This window comes from Orycteropus afer, unplaced genomic scaffold (assembly GCF_000298275.1).
Source record: "Orycteropus afer afer isolate SDZICR_OR568_19922 unplaced genomic scaffold, OryAfe1.0 scaffold00368, whole genome shotgun sequence".
Taxonomy (NCBI): domain Eukaryota; kingdom Metazoa; phylum Chordata; class Mammalia; order Tubulidentata; family Orycteropodidae; genus Orycteropus; species Orycteropus afer.
Genome location: NW_006921955.1, coordinates 1,154,658 through 1,171,108, shown reverse-complemented (window position 1 = coordinate 1,171,108; position 16,451 = coordinate 1,154,658). Strand labels below are relative to the sequence as shown.

General features: G+C 38.4%; 1 protein-coding gene across 1 annotated transcript in view; it reads left to right on the top strand.

Moving 5' to 3' along the window:
* The window catches only part of NOL8 (nucleolar protein 8), a 93,975-nt gene that overhangs the window by 28,799 nt on the left and 48,725 nt on the right, over window positions 1–16,451 (top strand). Inside the window, exons 4-6 of the mRNA XM_007953004.1 lie at window positions 3,222–3,357; window positions 3,871–3,941; window positions 6,508–8,383. Of these exons, the coding sequence (XP_007951195.1) occupies window positions 3,222–3,357; window positions 3,871–3,941; window positions 6,508–8,383 (2,083 nt within the window). The remainder of the gene's footprint in view (window positions 1–3,221; window positions 3,358–3,870; window positions 3,942–6,507; window positions 8,384–16,451) is intronic.

Genomic DNA, 16,451 nt, shown 5'->3' with positions numbered 1-16,451 from the left:
TCCAGAGCAAAGAAGAATGAAGAAAACCAAAGATTCATAGAAACAATGAGTCTTAGTGACTGATATATATTGTGCAATCCTCAGCCTATACGACTATGAGACCAGAAGAACTAGATGGTACCCGGCTTCCACTGTCAACCACCTGAAGAGGGATCTATATAGGAGATCCTGGATAGAGAGGGAGAACAATGTGGGACAAAACTCAATCATTTTCAGGAAAAAAAAGGGAGACCAGGTTTGCTGGTCTGATAGAGCCTGGTGGAACCACTGAGACTATGGCCCCTGGCTGCCCTTTAGGTCTGGAACTGAACCCAGTCCGGTGACTTCTAGCCAAACAAAAGACTGGCATATGAGCTGAACATTTACATTGGGTCGATACACCCCTTGGAGAGATCAGTCATGGGAGAATAGAACAGCTGTGTATGCACGGGGAGTTTGCATGGGGGGCAGGAGTGCATGGGAGGGAAGGACACAGGGAAGAGGTAACTATGGGGAAGAAGCGGGAGGGGCGCTATTGCATTGTGGTAAACTGTAGTCAATGTCATGAGACAAAGTATGTGAGCTGCTGTATGGAAAGTGAATTTGCTTTGTAAACTTTCACCCAAATCACAATAAAAATTTAAAAAAAAAAAAGAAATGTTATGCTATTCCTCATAGCTTTAAAATTGCTTCTTTTACACTTGTACTGGAGAATTCATCTAATGTTAGTAGGATATTATTGTATCTAGTAATCAAGTTTAATGAATAAGTTGCTACACTAGCTTTGAAAAAAAATTATGTACTACAATAATACCAGTACTAACGATGAGAGATACGAGAAAAAAGTAAGTGTGGTTGATCATAATTCAAATACAAGGTCTACCTGTACGCTTTCCTTCTTCTTTAGAAGCTTCCTGTGTCATTGAATATGCTTCATTATTGCAAGTTGAGGCTTATATTTTTATTTCAGTTCTTTCAGATTGAGAAATACAGAGTGCGTTCTTTCCTTTTGGTTCTCTGACTTAAGGCCTTTGCACATTTCATAATAAAACTTTACTTTGTCTTCTTGAGCCACTCTCTAAAATCTTTTGCTCAGTTCTTCTACCTCAGCATTTTATCCTTTGGCTTGCTTTAGCTAGTCTGTATTCAAGAGCAAGTTTCAGACACTCTTCTGACAGCCATTTTAATCTTGGCCTCTTTTCCTGTCTTTTAAATAACCTTTTGCTTTCTTCATGGATGATATTCTTGATGTCATCCCACAATTTGTCTGCTTTTCAGTCATTAGTGTTCAGTGGATCCAATCTGTTGTTTAGATGGTCTCTAAATTCAGGTGATATATAATTATATAATCATATAATCAATGTCATATTTTGGCTCTCATGGACTTGTGTTGTCTTCAGCCTCAACTTGAACTTGCACATGAACAGTTGGGGTCTATTCTACTGTCAAATTCTGGCCTTGTTTTGGCTGAAGATATTGAGCATCTCCATCACCTCTTTCCACAGATGTAGTTGATCTGATTCCTGTGTATTCTGTCTGGTAAGGTTCGTGTGTACAGTCACCATTTAGGTTGTTGACAGAGGGTATTTGCAATGAACAAGTCATTGGTTTTGCAAAATTCTATCATGACATCTCCAGCATCATTACAATCACCAGGTCATATTTTCCAACTGCTGATCCTTCTTCTTTGTTTCCAACTTTCACATTCCAATCATCAATAATTATCAGTACATTTTGATTGCATGTTTGGTCAATTTAAAACTGGAAAAATTGGTGAAAGTCTTCAGTTTCTTAATCTTTCACTTTGGTGGTTGGTGCCTAAATTTGAATAAATGTAGTATTAACTGGTCTTCCTTATAGGCCTTTGAATATTATCTTATCACTGACAGCATTGCACTTTAGTACAAGTCACCCACCCCTTAATTGGCACTTTGCACTTGGACTTTGAGCCTCCTAAACTGTGAGAGGATAAACTCTGGTTTGTTAAAAAAAAACACCAGCTTGTGGTATTTTCTGTTATAGCAGCTGTAGATGACCAAAACAAAGACCAAAAAGTTGATACATTTGAATTATGACATTGGCTAGGAATATTGAATATACTATGAAGTACTAAATATTAAAAAGGAGCTTGGGTAGGCCAGTGGTTAAGTGCTCAGCTGCTAACCAAAAAGTCAGCAGTTCAAACCTACCAGCACTCTACTCAAGAAAGATGTGGCAGTCTGCTTCCATAAAGATTACAACCCTGGAAACCCTATGGACAATTCTGTCCCACACGGTCACTAAGAGTCTGAATCAACTGGATGGCAACAGGTGTGTTTTTGTGGTATTGTATATTGAATATGCCAGAAGAATGAACTAATCTTTCTTGGAAGAAATACAGCCAGAATGCTCCTAAGAGGTGATGATGTTGAGACTTCATTTCATGTACTTTGGACATTTTATCAGGAGGGATCTAGTCTCTGTAGAAGGACATTCTTTTTGGTAAAGTAGTTGTTGTTGTTGTAATGTACCGTCGAGTCACACCTGACTCATAGTGACCCCTCCTTGGGTTTCCGAGGCAGTATCACTACGGAAGTAGATTGCCCCATCTTCCTTCCGAGGAGTGGAGTGGCTGGTGGGTTTGAACCGCCAGCCTTCTGGTTAGCAGTCAAGTGCCTTAGCCACTATGCTACCAGAGCTCCCTTGGTAAAGTAGAGGATCAGTGAAAAAGAGATAGATTGATACCTACTGTTGTGAAGTTAGCACAAGACCAAGAAACGTTTAGTTCTGTTATACATGGGATCACTATTTATGACTTGGCACTATTATTTGTTGGCACCTAACAACAACAACAGCCATTAAAGTGATTTTTTCAAAGAATTTGTAATGATAGGTTGAATAAACAAAAGGTACCTAACAGTTCATCTAGTATTATCAGCTTTATTTTTAAATGTGTATATTTCCATATTAAATAAAGTTGAAAGAAATAGACAAAATGTTAAACAATGATTTGTGGAATAAGGAATGAGTTTTCTTTTCTACATATTTTTCCAATTACTCAACAATGAAAATTTAGTACTTGTGTGTTCAAAAAAGAAATGCAAGCTATTACACTATTAACAAAGTGAATTTATTTTATTTTGGTGCTTAATACTGTAAAGCTGTACTTTATAGTGATCATTTAGGATCATCTGAAGGGAAATAATCATTTTGGTTGATGGGTTATTTTAGTTCTTTTATTTACATTTTTTTCTTTCATTCAGGTTAGCCCAAGAGAGAGAAGACGCAAAAGCAAAAAAAGACAATTCAAGAACAGGAAACACTGATTTGCTAAAAAAGATGGGAGTAGTTGATTTGCATATGAAAGCTGTGCCAGGAACAGAAGTGCCAGGACATAAAGTGAGTCTCCCTCTGGTAGCCCTAGGTAGCCCAGGATGCTACACCTGAGACCACAGAGCCACAAAGGTCCTGGCATAAGCCAGTTACTTATTTCCCATTGTTTTTGAAACAATGGATAGTACTTAATGATTTTCAGCTTGCATTTACAACTCTTAGGTAAGTAAAGTTCTTTACTTTTTTATAGATAGAGAAATTGAAACTCTAGCAGAGGTGGGTTTTCCAAGGTAACATAGGTAGTAAGGAGCAGTTAGGTCTCAATTTTGACTTTAATGGCTATGATTTTGTGTAGCATCCTACGTGGCTTCCCTGGAATTTGATAGCTGCCCCAATTTTCTTTTTCTCTCATATTTTTTCTCTTTGAGAACTCATTTTATCAGAAAACTAAACCCAACTATAATCATGGCCTGCTCCTGGTTCAGGATGTTTGCAAACAATTGTATTTATATAGTATGGTTTTAATAATCTTTTTTAATTTGTGGTGTATATAATAAATGTATTCTTTTTTTCTTTTAGAATTGGGTTGTGAGTAAATTTGGAAGAGTCTTACCTGTCCTTCATCTTAAGAATCAACTTAAACATAAAATATCCTTTTTGATTGACTTTTCAGAGTTAATTATTGTTGACCATAGCTAGGGATATGTTCAGAATTTTATATCATACCATTAAAATTTCACTGCTTGTATCAGCAAATCTTTATGTAGTAGTTTCTTTGTTTCCAATTTCTAGATAAGACCTACCTACCTACATGTATGAAACATCAGAGAATAATGAGAGGGAGTTGTGAGGTTTCCTACAAAAAGTGCCAAAGAAGGAATTTCATTTATTAATCTGTACGTGATTTCCCTTCTTCCCATAAATTCAAAGCCATTGATAAATGAGCTAAAGGTAAGTGCAGGGAGAGGAGCATCAGAGCTGTCATGTTAAGGAAAGCTCCATGAAAGCCTTAGGACTTGAGTTGGAGCTTGAAGAATATGAGTACATTCCAAATTAATAGAAAAAGGATAGGAAAAGTCCGGGAGAGAGGAAAAGTAGATAAAAATATGTAGGCAGACAAGTGAATCATGGGTAGGAAAATAGTATGGACACAGGATGACCAAAGGGACTGATACCTTGAGCAAATAAGGACAGATCTGTATCATGTACTTCTGAGCAGAGGGCACATCTGTGTGTATCCTTTGTTTTTCCATCCTGTTTATCAGTCAAACAGGGAAGCAGAAACCACTCAATGTATTTCAAACAGATGGAATATAATACACACAATTGGTTAAAAAGATACCAGAGAAGCAAAAACCTGATGCCCAGGCTGCCCAAAGATTAGTAACTGCAGAAAACTACTATAGCTTCTGAAGTTAAAGAAATACAAAGCCCACCATTGTAGTGCCACTGAGGCTGCTACTCAAATCGAGGCCTCAGCAGCACTGGCTGGGGCTACTCCTTTTGCTCTTAACTGCCAGTGGCACTATAATCAGGGAAATACTGACTTTTTTCTTCCCACCAGTGTCAGCTGCTAATAGCAAGGAGGAAGGTAATAAACAACAATGTGGAGTTGAGAGTCAATATTCACTGTCTGGCACACCTCACACTAAGCAGGGCTTCGGGAGCTAAGGTAGCGTAGTGCCTAAGGCACTTAACTGCTAACCAGAAGGCTGGCGGTTCAAACCCACCAGCCACTGCTCAGAAGGAAGATGGGGCAGTCTACTTCCGTAGTGATAGTGCCTCGGAAACCCAAGGAGGGGTTGCTATGAGTTGGGTCCAACTCAACGGCACATAACAACAACAGCAACAAGCAGGGCTTCAAACCATTTCAGCCTGGTTCAATCACAGCCAGTGGAGCAATACTGAAACAGACCTGAATTTTTTAAATTTGAGTGAACTAGAATAATAATCAGAATGGTAAAAATTACAGGTCATAGTCCTGCTAAAAACTTAATTTTCTCTCTTAGGGCAGTATACATGTTGCAGAGCATCCAAATCTTTTGCCTATTGAATAGGAATTATCGGCACCTGGCTCAAATGTGGTTGACTGCTCTACTCTGAATGTGTGATACTGTCTTAAATTTTGCCCGTAATCCAGTCTCCTGCATCAGACTCCTGAAAGGGCTCACCATGCCTTTTATGAGTCTCCCATTCCAGGGCTTCGACTCATAATTTTTTCTATTCCAGTTTACTGTTCACCCAGTTTTTATTAATTTGGGTTTCTTCTGGTATTGCCTCGTTGGCCATCACTGAACTGGTTCGAAGCCCTGGTACTGAGGAGCTCTAGAGGTACAACGATTAAGTGCTCAGCTACTAACCCAAAAGATTGACAGTTTAAACCCATCTAGAGGCTCTATGGGAGAAAGACCTAACTATCTTCTACTGTGAAGATTACAGCCTAGAAATCACCTATGGGGCAGTTCTGCTCTATCATATGGGATCACTGTTAGTGGAAATCTACTCAAGACTACCAAGAACAAATAATTACTAAATGAACAACAGGGCTTTTCAACAGTAATAGCTTAAAGCAGCTTATATTTTCCCGTTTATGTGTCTTAGTAATCAGCAAGTACCAGCTGTCATCACTACACATTGACATTAACTTAACAGTCCTAATAAAAATTTATTAACTTTCTAATGAAGACCCACAAAATACATTGCAGTGATTGAGTAGAATGTGAAATGGACTTCATTGAGCTCAAAAAATCAGGAGAACTAAGATGAGTCAATGTTGAGAGTACAGGAAAGGCCACTGCCATTTGACAAGAAAGGACAATCGTTATATAGGTTTCCTATCATGAGTTTCCTTCTATAATCTGCTTCACAATATCAGCTCACTGGAAGAATTTTTCTCATTTTGCAAACATAGTCTTGAAGCCTGTGAATTTAGAATATAAGCTATTGGCTCACTTTAACATGTACATGTCTCAAGTGATTTCTGCCAGCTAATAATGGTAATGCTTGGTTTTAACTCTGTACATGTGGAAATTGAGCTGGAAAGCCCAATTCCTTAGACCCTGAAAAATCATCTTATATAATCATCGTTTTGTTTGTTTAGAACCTAAGGGAAAGATGAGGTAAATGCCTTGCTCAAAATTAGAAAGTATTTCTTTTATCTCTACAGATTGATAGATTTTCCTACAACCTAATACTTTTGTTCCTTCACTTTTGGCACATAAAATATGATCCCTCAAAATACTGCCACAACCTGAAGAAGATAGGGGAGAATTCTACAAATACCATCCCTATAACCAACCTCACTTGGAAATTGGAAGGAGGGAATGATCCTATGACTAAGAAACGAAGAGGAGAGTTCTCTAACTTTCATAGGCCTCCCAAGAAGATAAAAAAAGAGCACTGTGGTGGGAGTGCCACCAGGCCTTTGGCTATTTGCCCAGTATACAGTTCAGTAATGGATGGTCTGCACTTGATGCAGCAGCAGGCTGCACAAAACACACCTCATGATTTCCTCAGTCTTTCTGAATCACCCTGTGTACCTAATTCTGATCATCAGAAACCTAAAACTGTACCTTTTCAGACTTATGGCTTAAAAACTGACGGAAACAAAAATAGCATGTCTGATGATGATTCTGATTTTAAAGATGAATTAAGAGCGGTGATTTCAGGAGAGGAAAACTTAGAGAAAACTATGTGGTCTTCAATAAAAGAACTTAAAAATGATCCCTTTGTAGTTGTAAGGGATGACTTAAAATCAGATGTTCACAAACTTTATTTTTCAACAAGTTTAGGTGTCAAAAATAGTATCCCTTGCCACCTTAGTAATGATAATGTTACAGGAAATTATTGTGGCTATGATTCAGGAGATACAGATGAAATCATTGCAATGAAAAAAAACATTGGTAAGGTAAAAAACACAGAATTTTTAAACATGGAAAAATCTATATGCAAGAAAATTTCTTTGAAAGGCAGAAAAAGCTGTGAGTCTTCTGATGATTCTGTTGAAATACAAAAGAAAGAAAAAAAGAAAGCAGTTAGTAATGGGATTAAGCTTAACTGTAAATCTCCATCTGATTCCAGCAGTGGTGAAGATGCTGATTCAGCTGAGTCTGAAGGAGGCAAGGAGTATGATGCCATGATGAAAAACTGTGTCCATGTAAAACTCACGTTAGCTGATTTGGAACAATTGAGTTATGGTGATGCAGAGGCTGCAAAAGAAAACACTGAGAGTGATAGCCAGGAAACCACCACCTGTTGCCAGTTTATCAGGGCCTCCAAAAACCTCAAGATTCCTGGCAATCCCCATAGAGGGAAACAGTGCATTCACCCTGAGGATATTGTGACTTCTCTTTTAGAAGGAAAAAAGAATATTCTTTGTAAAGAAAAACTAAAGGAAAACAAATTCCAGGCTTTCAAGGGAATAGGTTCTCTCTATGGAAAGGAATCCTGGAAAAATTCATTAAAAGAAGGTGTGTCCTCTAATGGTATTAATAAAGATCAGAGTTCCTTGAATCTTGAAAATCCCAGTAGCATTTCCATGGAAAAGGGATTTTCGTATGCTGATGGCTCATCAAGAGAATTAATTCCATGTCAACACACAAAGAAGGCATATAGCTCAAATCATACTGAGCCTCAAAACAGACAGGCATCTTTTGAGAGCCAGGGTCTCAAGGTAATGTCCCTAAGCAATTCAGAAAAGGGAAGCAGAAGTACTGCTTCTACTCTGTTGCTATTAAAAGGTAAGAACTCCTTAAGCCTTGACGCAAAGATTTACAAGATGGACTTTGATAAAGATGGTCACCGTAGTACCCCAAAGACAGAAGATAGTTCAGAGGAAAAGACTAATTCACACAGCCGTACATTGCCTGAGAAATCACCGAAGTTCTCTTCCAGCAAAGACATTCCCAGCTTGGCATTCAGTAGAAAGACTCGGGAAAGCAGAAGTGGTTTTCAACTGACTGTTAGTAATTTATCAAATGTTCCTAAGTATAAACATGCTCAAGATAATCAGAAGCGTTTAGCAGCCTTAGATGCAAGGCAGAAAGCAAAAGAAAAACAAAAAAAATTGGTTCATAATGCTCTGGCAAATTTGGTGAGTACTTTTAAATCTGTATTTAATAAGAAGACTCTGAAAAGTCAAGCTTTTTATTTCACGTGAAGGCTTATCCCTTTAGAGTTGATGGTCATATTGACATTAACCAATGTTTGTGTTTTGTATCCTGAGTTACAAGGTTTTATCTCTATATTATCTGCTTTATATTTATCTTTAGTATATCCCCAAAAAAGATTAAACTTTATCTACTAAGAATATTTTAATTTCTCTAAAATTTTCTTTCATTTTTAGAAGCTATAATTTTTATAATTACATGATGTATGCTAATGTATGGATTTACATATAAATGGGCTATAGAAGTATAGACAAGATTTATTATAACCATTAACTTCATATACAGTTTTCATCATGACATTGATTATTATCCCCAGACTATAACAAGTCTCTTCCCACTTTTTCCTTGTGGCTACCTTTTCCCTGCTTTTTTTTTTTTTTTTTTGCCTATGCCTTTCTTCTGAGCTTTTCTTCCTGTGCAAATCTTCAGATCTCCTATGGTTCATTGTTCTAAGGAGTGCACCTCTCTGATGTAATTGTTCACCTCACAGGTCTATTATTTGGCTAAAGATTAAGCCATGGGAGTAAGTTTAGATCCAGGCCTAAAGGCTGACTAGGGGCCATAGTCTCAGGGGTTTTACCAGTCTTTATCAGACTAGTAAACCTGGCCTTTTTTTATGATTTTTAGTTTTGTTCCACATTTTTCTCCCACTCTATCCAGGATCTCCTATTTTGATCCCTTTTGGACTGGTTGACAGTGGTACCAAGGCACCATCTAGTTCTGGTTTCAGGGTCATGTAGGCTGACATTGTCATGGTCCATTAGGCCTTTGGGCTAATTGTTTCCATGCATCTTTCATTTCTTCATTATCCTTTGCTCTGGAGAGGCAATTTGTTGCATCTTACCTGGCTGCTCAGAAGCTTTTAAGATTCTAGTCTCTACTCAATAAAGTAGGATAGAGAACGTTTCTATATCGTGTGTTATGGCAATTGAGCTTGTTACCCCTGAGATCATGGTCCTAAGCCCTCAGGGCCACTCACTCCCTCAAAGTGTTTGACTGTAGCTAAAAAGTTATCATTTACTGTTACCTGTTACCTCTATTATATATATATTGACACTTTTATAACACACACAGCTAAGTATATAGGAATAATGTCTGCCAAAGTCATATATGTTCATGGTTATATTCCCTTTTGCCTACCCATACCTGATCATTTACCCTGACTACCTATGTATCCACCCATGTTTGTTATTACTGATAATGCAGTTATTTTGTATGTAATTCTATATACCTTTGTTTTCTTTACCTTTTGTGCACCATTCCATTGTCTTCTTTTACAGTAGTGATATTGTGCTTGCTGATCACCTGCTTTTGGTATATTGCCTTTCCCTTCAGCCAACGTAGTACCTATCTCTTAACTAGGTAGCAATTTTCCCACGCCTCTCCTCCTATCCTTAGTAATCAACAAAGAAAGTTTCTTTCCATACATAAACCTTTCCTTGATTATTTTTTAACATTTTATTATAGTTTGAAAGTTTACAGTACAAATTAGCTTTGCATTCAAGAAGTTATATACATTTTACTTTGTTACAGTGATTGCAGTACCCTCAATGGAGCAACACTCTTCCCAAGTCCTCTCTGTTTTCCCCATTTCCATTCATCCTTGTTTGTTATCCCTTGCTGCTTCTTCCCTTTCTCTGCTTTGTTTTGGGGCAGAGGCAACCCTTTTTGTCTCCTATTGTTGATTGTACTGAGTAGTATGTTCCTCCCTGGTTTTACCATTAACTTTATAGGCCTGTCTATTGTTTGCATGAAAGTTGATCCCTGGGGATGTGATCAATTTTAGGCTTGAAGGGTGGTGTCTTTAAGGGCCACAGTCTCATGGGTTCTACCAATCTTTGTCAGACCAGTAAGACTGATCCTTTTTATGATTTTGAATTGTGCTCTATAATTTTTTTCTGCCTTTCTGTCCAAGATTTATTGTGATCCTGATCAGAGCAGCCATTAGTTGTTACCAGGCACCATCTAGTTCACATGGTTTCAAGATAGGAGAGGCTGTGGTTCTTATGGTCCTTTAGTCTTAATGGATTAATTGTTTCCTTGTGTCTTTATCTTCCCTCCAACAACTCACTCCATCAGGGTAGTTGGCTGTACCTAAGAAGTTATTATAACTTTGTCCTCTGTTAGTGCTATTTATATGGATAGTCTTACAGCACATACAGATTCATATGCAGAAATATCATATGCCAACCTTACATGTGGTCATGGGTATATTCCCTTTTGCCTAAACATACCTGATCATTTAGCCTGTCTACCTATTTATCTACCGATAGATTAATGTTTGTTATTACTGATAATGCAGTATTGTATAAGTAAAATGCTTCTCTTTGTTGTCCATAACTCTTGAACAACTCTTTTTGTGTGTGTGTGATTTTGGTAAAGGTTTACAGAGCAAATTCACTTTCCATACAGCAGTTCACATACACTTTGTCTCGTGACATTGACCACAATTTACCACAATGCAACATCCCCCTCCCACTTCCTCCCGACAGTCACCTCTTCCCTGTGTCCATCCCTCCATGTACTCATGCCCCCTGAGCTGGCTCCCGGTGTATAAGCAGCCTTTCTTTCTCCCATGATTGTTCTCTCCAAGGAGTGTATCTACCTCAGGTAAATGTGCACCTCATATGCCTGTGTTTTGCTTGGCTGGAAGCCACATGTGTGGGTTCAATTCCAGACCTGATGAGCAGCTAGGGGCCATAGTCTCAGTGGTTCCAAACCAGCAAACCTGGTCCCCCCCCCCTTTATTTTTTTTCACCAAATGATTTTGAGTTTTGCCCACATTATTCTCCCTCTCTATCCAGGATCTCCTACATAGATCCCCTTCCAAGTGGTTGACATTGATAGCCGGGCACCATCTAGTTCTTCTAGTCTCATAGTCGTATAGGCTGCAGATTGGATGGTGTACCAGTCACTAGGACTGATTATATCCATGAGTTTTTGGTTTTCTTTATTCTTCTTTGCTCTGGACAAGGAGAGACCCATTGTTGCATTTAGATGGCAGCTTGCAAGCTTTTAATATCCTATTCACTACTCGCCAAAGTAGGAGGTGGAACAATGTTTTGTGTAGTATGTTATGCCAATTGAGCTTGATGTCCCCTGTGACTATGGTTCAAGCCCACAGATTCAGCTACTCAGTCCCTCTGGGTAGCTGGCTGTGACCAAGCTGTGACTACCACCTTGCCTCTTGTAAGCTCTACTTTACACCTGGGAATTCAGATCATACACGTAAATTATAGGACCATTGTATGCCAACCCTATACATGTCCTTGGGTACACTCCCCGCTTCATAGACATACCTACTAGTTCAGCCCATCCACCCATCTGTCCACCCAAGTATCCACTCATATACCCATGTTTGCCTTCACTGACCACGTACTACTGTATGTGCAAAAGGTTTGAACAACTCTCAGTGTCTTTCTTTTCTTACTGTTACTGTGTTGGTCACTGGCTTTTGGTATATTGCCTTTCCCTTCACCCAAATCAATATTTATCTTTAAATATTCTTTAAATATTAACTAATAGAGAGTATTTAAATACTATCTAGCAGTTTTCCCTCCTATCCCTGCTAATCAACAAAGAAAGTTTCCTTCCATATATAACCTTGCCTTGACTTTTGACAATACTGAACAATATTTGTCCTTCTGTGATTGACTTACTTAACTCAGAATTATGTACTCCAAGTTCATCCATGCTATGTGGTGTTTTGCAGATTCTACATTATTCTTGTGTGTTTGTGTGTGATTTGAGTGAAAATTTACAGAGCAAATTCACTTTCCATACAGCAGTTCACATACATTTTATCTCATGACATTGACTACAATTTACCCCAATGCAACAACTCCCCTCCCACTTCTTCCCAATAGTTACCTCTTCCCTGTGTCCATCCCTCCATGCACTCCTGCCCCCTGAGCTATCTCGCTGTGCATAAGCAGCCCTTCTTTCTCCCGTGATTGTTCTCCATGTGCATCCCACTGGGTTTGAAACACCAGTGGCTCAGCCTCAAAACTCACATCAACATGTCACCATGGTAGGACAAACCAACAGACAAGTTTGTCTCCCTGTTGGAAACCTCTCCTACCACCCTTACCTGGGTCCCTGTGGCTGACTCCTCCCCTGTCCTGGTTCCTGGGCCTTTTAATCCCCTTTCTCCCACTCTCCGGCCCTGCTGCTTTGGGCATGCCTGCGTTCCCTCTCCTCACCTGGATCCCTGCAGCTGACTGCTCCTCTGTCCCGGTTCCTGGGCCTTTTAATCCCCTTTCTCCTGCTCTCCCACACTGCTGCTTTGGGTGTGCCTGCGTTCCCTCTCCTCACCTGGCTCCCTGCAGCTGACTGCTGCTCTGTCCTGGTTGCTAGGCCTTTTAATCCCGTTTCTCCCACTTTCCCACCCTGCTGCTTTGGGCATGCCTGGGTTCCCTCTCCTCACCTGGCTCCCTGCAGTTGACTGCTGCTCTGTCCCGGTTTCTAGGCCTTTTAATCCCCTTTCTCCCACTTTCCCACCCTGCTGCTTTGGGCATGCCTGGTTCATTCTCCTCACCTGGATTCCTGCAGCTGATTTTCCACAGTTATTTGGACCAAATACAGTCCCACCAGCAGTATGAGAGTCTCAATGTCTCCACATCCTTGCCAACGTTTTTTATTTTCTTTCTTGTTGAACTCTGCTACTAGTGCTGGAGCAAGAATATATCTCATTGTTGTTTTGATTTGCATCTCTCTAATGGCTAACGATCATGAGCATTTCTTCATATATGTTTGTTAGCCACCTGAATATCCTCTTTGGGGAAGTGTCTATTCGTGTCTTCTGCCCATTTTTTAATTGGATTATTTATCTTTTTGTTACTGAGGTGCTGGAGTTTTCTATAAATTCTAGAGATGAGTCCCTTGTCAGATATGTCATTGCCAAATATTTTTTCCCAATCTGCATTTTCTCTTTTGACTGTTTTGGAGAAGTCTTTGGAAGCAGATAAAAATTTAAATTTTAGAAGGTCCTATTCATCTAGCTTCTTTTCTGCTGTTTGTGCATCTTGGGTTATGCTTGATAGTCTATTTATGCCATATAGTAGGGCCCCTAAATTTGCCCCTAGTTTTTTCTTGAGGAACTGTATAATTTTAGGTTTTACATTTAAATCTTTGATCCATTTGGAGTAGTTTTTGTGTATGGTGTGAGGTACAGATCTTGTTCCATTTTTCTGCAAATGGATCTCCAGTTTTGCCAGCACCGTTTGTTAAACGAACATTCTATTCCCCATTTAATGGATTTCAGCCCTTTGTCAAAGATCAGCTGACCATAGGTCAATGGATCAATTTCTGGGTTCTCAATTGTATTCCATTGGTCTGTGTGTCTGTCATTGTACCAATACCAGGCAGTTTTGACTACTGTGGTTGCAAAGTAGGTTTTGACATCTGGCAGCGTGAGACCTCCTACTTTGTTCTTCTTCAGTAGTGTTTTGCTTATCCAAGGTCTTTTTCCTATCCATATAAAGTTAGTGATTGGTTTTTCCATATCCTTAAAAATGTTAATGGGATCTGGATTGGGATTGCATTGAATGTATAGATTGCTTTGGGTAGAACTGACATTTTCACAATGTTCAATCTTCCTATCCACGAGCATAGGATGTTCTTCTATTTATGTAGATGTCTTATGGTTTCTTGAAGTAGTATTTTATAGTTTTCTTTGTAGAGGTCTTTTGTGTCCCTGGTAAGATTTATTCCCAAGTATTTTATTTTTTTGGTAGCTATTGAAAACGGTCTTGATTTCCTTATTTCTTTTCAACAATCTCTTTGCTGGTGTAGAGGAATCCAACTGATTTTTGGATGTTGATCTTGTATCCTGCCATGATGCTAAATCTCTCAATTAGTTCCAGTAGGTTTTTGACTGAGTGTCTTGGGTTTTCTAGGTATAGGATCATATCATCAGCAAATAAGGATAGTTTGACTTCTTCTTACCAGTTTGGATACCATTGATTTCCCTTTCTTGCCTTATTGCCCTGGCTAGGATTTCCAGTACAGTGTTGAATAGAAGTGGTGATAGCTGGCATCCTTGTCTGGTTCCTGTTCACAAGAGGAATGGTTTCAGTCTCTCTCCATTGAGTATAATCTACATTATTCTTTGGTGTTGTATAGTATACCATCATGTGTAAGTATCATATATTTTGGGTATCCGTTCCTATGTTGATGGGTACTTAGTTGGTTTCCATCCCTTTGTTATTGTGTATAGTGCTATGATGAACATGAGTATGCATATATCTACTTTAGTATATACCCCTCTCATTCCTTTAGTATATACACCTAATAATGGGATTGCTGGATCAAATGGTGTTTCTCTTTCCAACATTATTAAAAAATGCCATACCACTTTCCACAGTGGAAATGCCATTTTACAGTCCCCTCAGCTTTGTATGAGTGTTCCAATCTCTCCACAATTTTGCCAGCATTTCTTATTTTCTATTTTGTTGAACTTTGCAATTACTGCTGGGGTGAGATGATACCTTGTTTTCATTACATCTCTCTAATGGCTAATGATCACATTCATGTGTTCTGCCCTATTTTAATTGGATTGTTTGTCTTTTTGATGTTGAGGTGTTAAAATTTTTGTGTAAATTTTAGAGATAAATCCCTGGTCAGATATGTCATTTGCTGAATATATTTTCGCAATGTATAGGTTCTTGATTCTTCTTTGCTGTGGACAAGCCATCTAGATGACCGTTGGAGGTCGTTTTTATATATGGTGTAAGGTTTGGATCTTGTTTAATTTTCTGCAGATGGGTATTCAGTTTTGCCATCATTTCTCAAAGAGACCGTCTCTTCCCTATTTAATGGGTTTTGACCCTTTGTCAAAGATCAGCTATCAGTAGGTAAATGGATCTATTTTGCTTTCTCAATACTGTTCTACTGGTTTATGTGCCTGTTGTACCAGTACCAAGTACTGTTTCAGCTACTCTGGCTGTATAGTAGGTTTTGAGGTCAGGGAGTGTGAGATCACCTACTTGTTCTTCTTCACTGGTGCTTTTTTTATCAGAAGTCTCTTTCATTTCCCTATAAAATTAGTAATTAGTTTTTCCTTGTCCTTAGAAGATTGTTGATGGAATCTAGAATCTAGACTGGGATTACATTCAATGTGTAAATTGGTTTTAGTAATATTTGACCTGTTCACAATATTCAGTCTTCCTATCCATGAGCCTAGTATGTCCTTCTATTTACACAGATCTCTTATAGTTTCTCGTAGTAATATTTTGTAGCTTTCTTTTTATAGGTCTTTTGTAAATAGTATTGTTTTCTTAATTTTCTTTAACAAGATCTCTTTGTTAGTGTAGATGAAGCCAATTAATTTTTTGTATGTTTCTCTTCTATCCTGCCACTTTGCTGAATCATTCAATTATTTCCAGTAGTTTTCTTGCTAATTCTCTGGGATTTTCTGTGTATAGGCTCATTATCACCTGCAAATAGGAATAGTTTTACTTCTTTCTTACCAGTTTGGATGCCTTTTTTTTCTTTTTATCCTGACTAGGACTGCCAATACATTGTTTAATAGAAGTGGAAATAAAGGGCATCCTTGTCTAGTTCCTCTTTGCAAGAGGAGTGCTTTCAGTCTCTCTTCATTGAGAATAATGTTGGCTTTTGATTTTGTGTATAGGTCCTTTATTATATTGAGGAATTTCCTGTCTATTCCTATTTTTCTGAGAGTGTTTATCAGGAATGGGTGTTAGATTTTATCAAATGCCTTTTCTGCATCTATCGATATGATCATGTGATTCCTTTCCTTTATTTTACTTACATGATGGATTACATTGATTATTCTTATAATACTGAACCATCCTTGCATACCTGTTATGAATCCCACTTAGTCATGGTGTATTATTTTTTTAATAGCATGTTGGATTCTGTTGGCTAGAATTTTGTTGAAGATTTCAGTGTATATATTCATGATGGATATTTGTCTGTAGTTTTCTCTTTTACCACTGTATTGGACAGGTTTTGGTATTAGGGTTATGC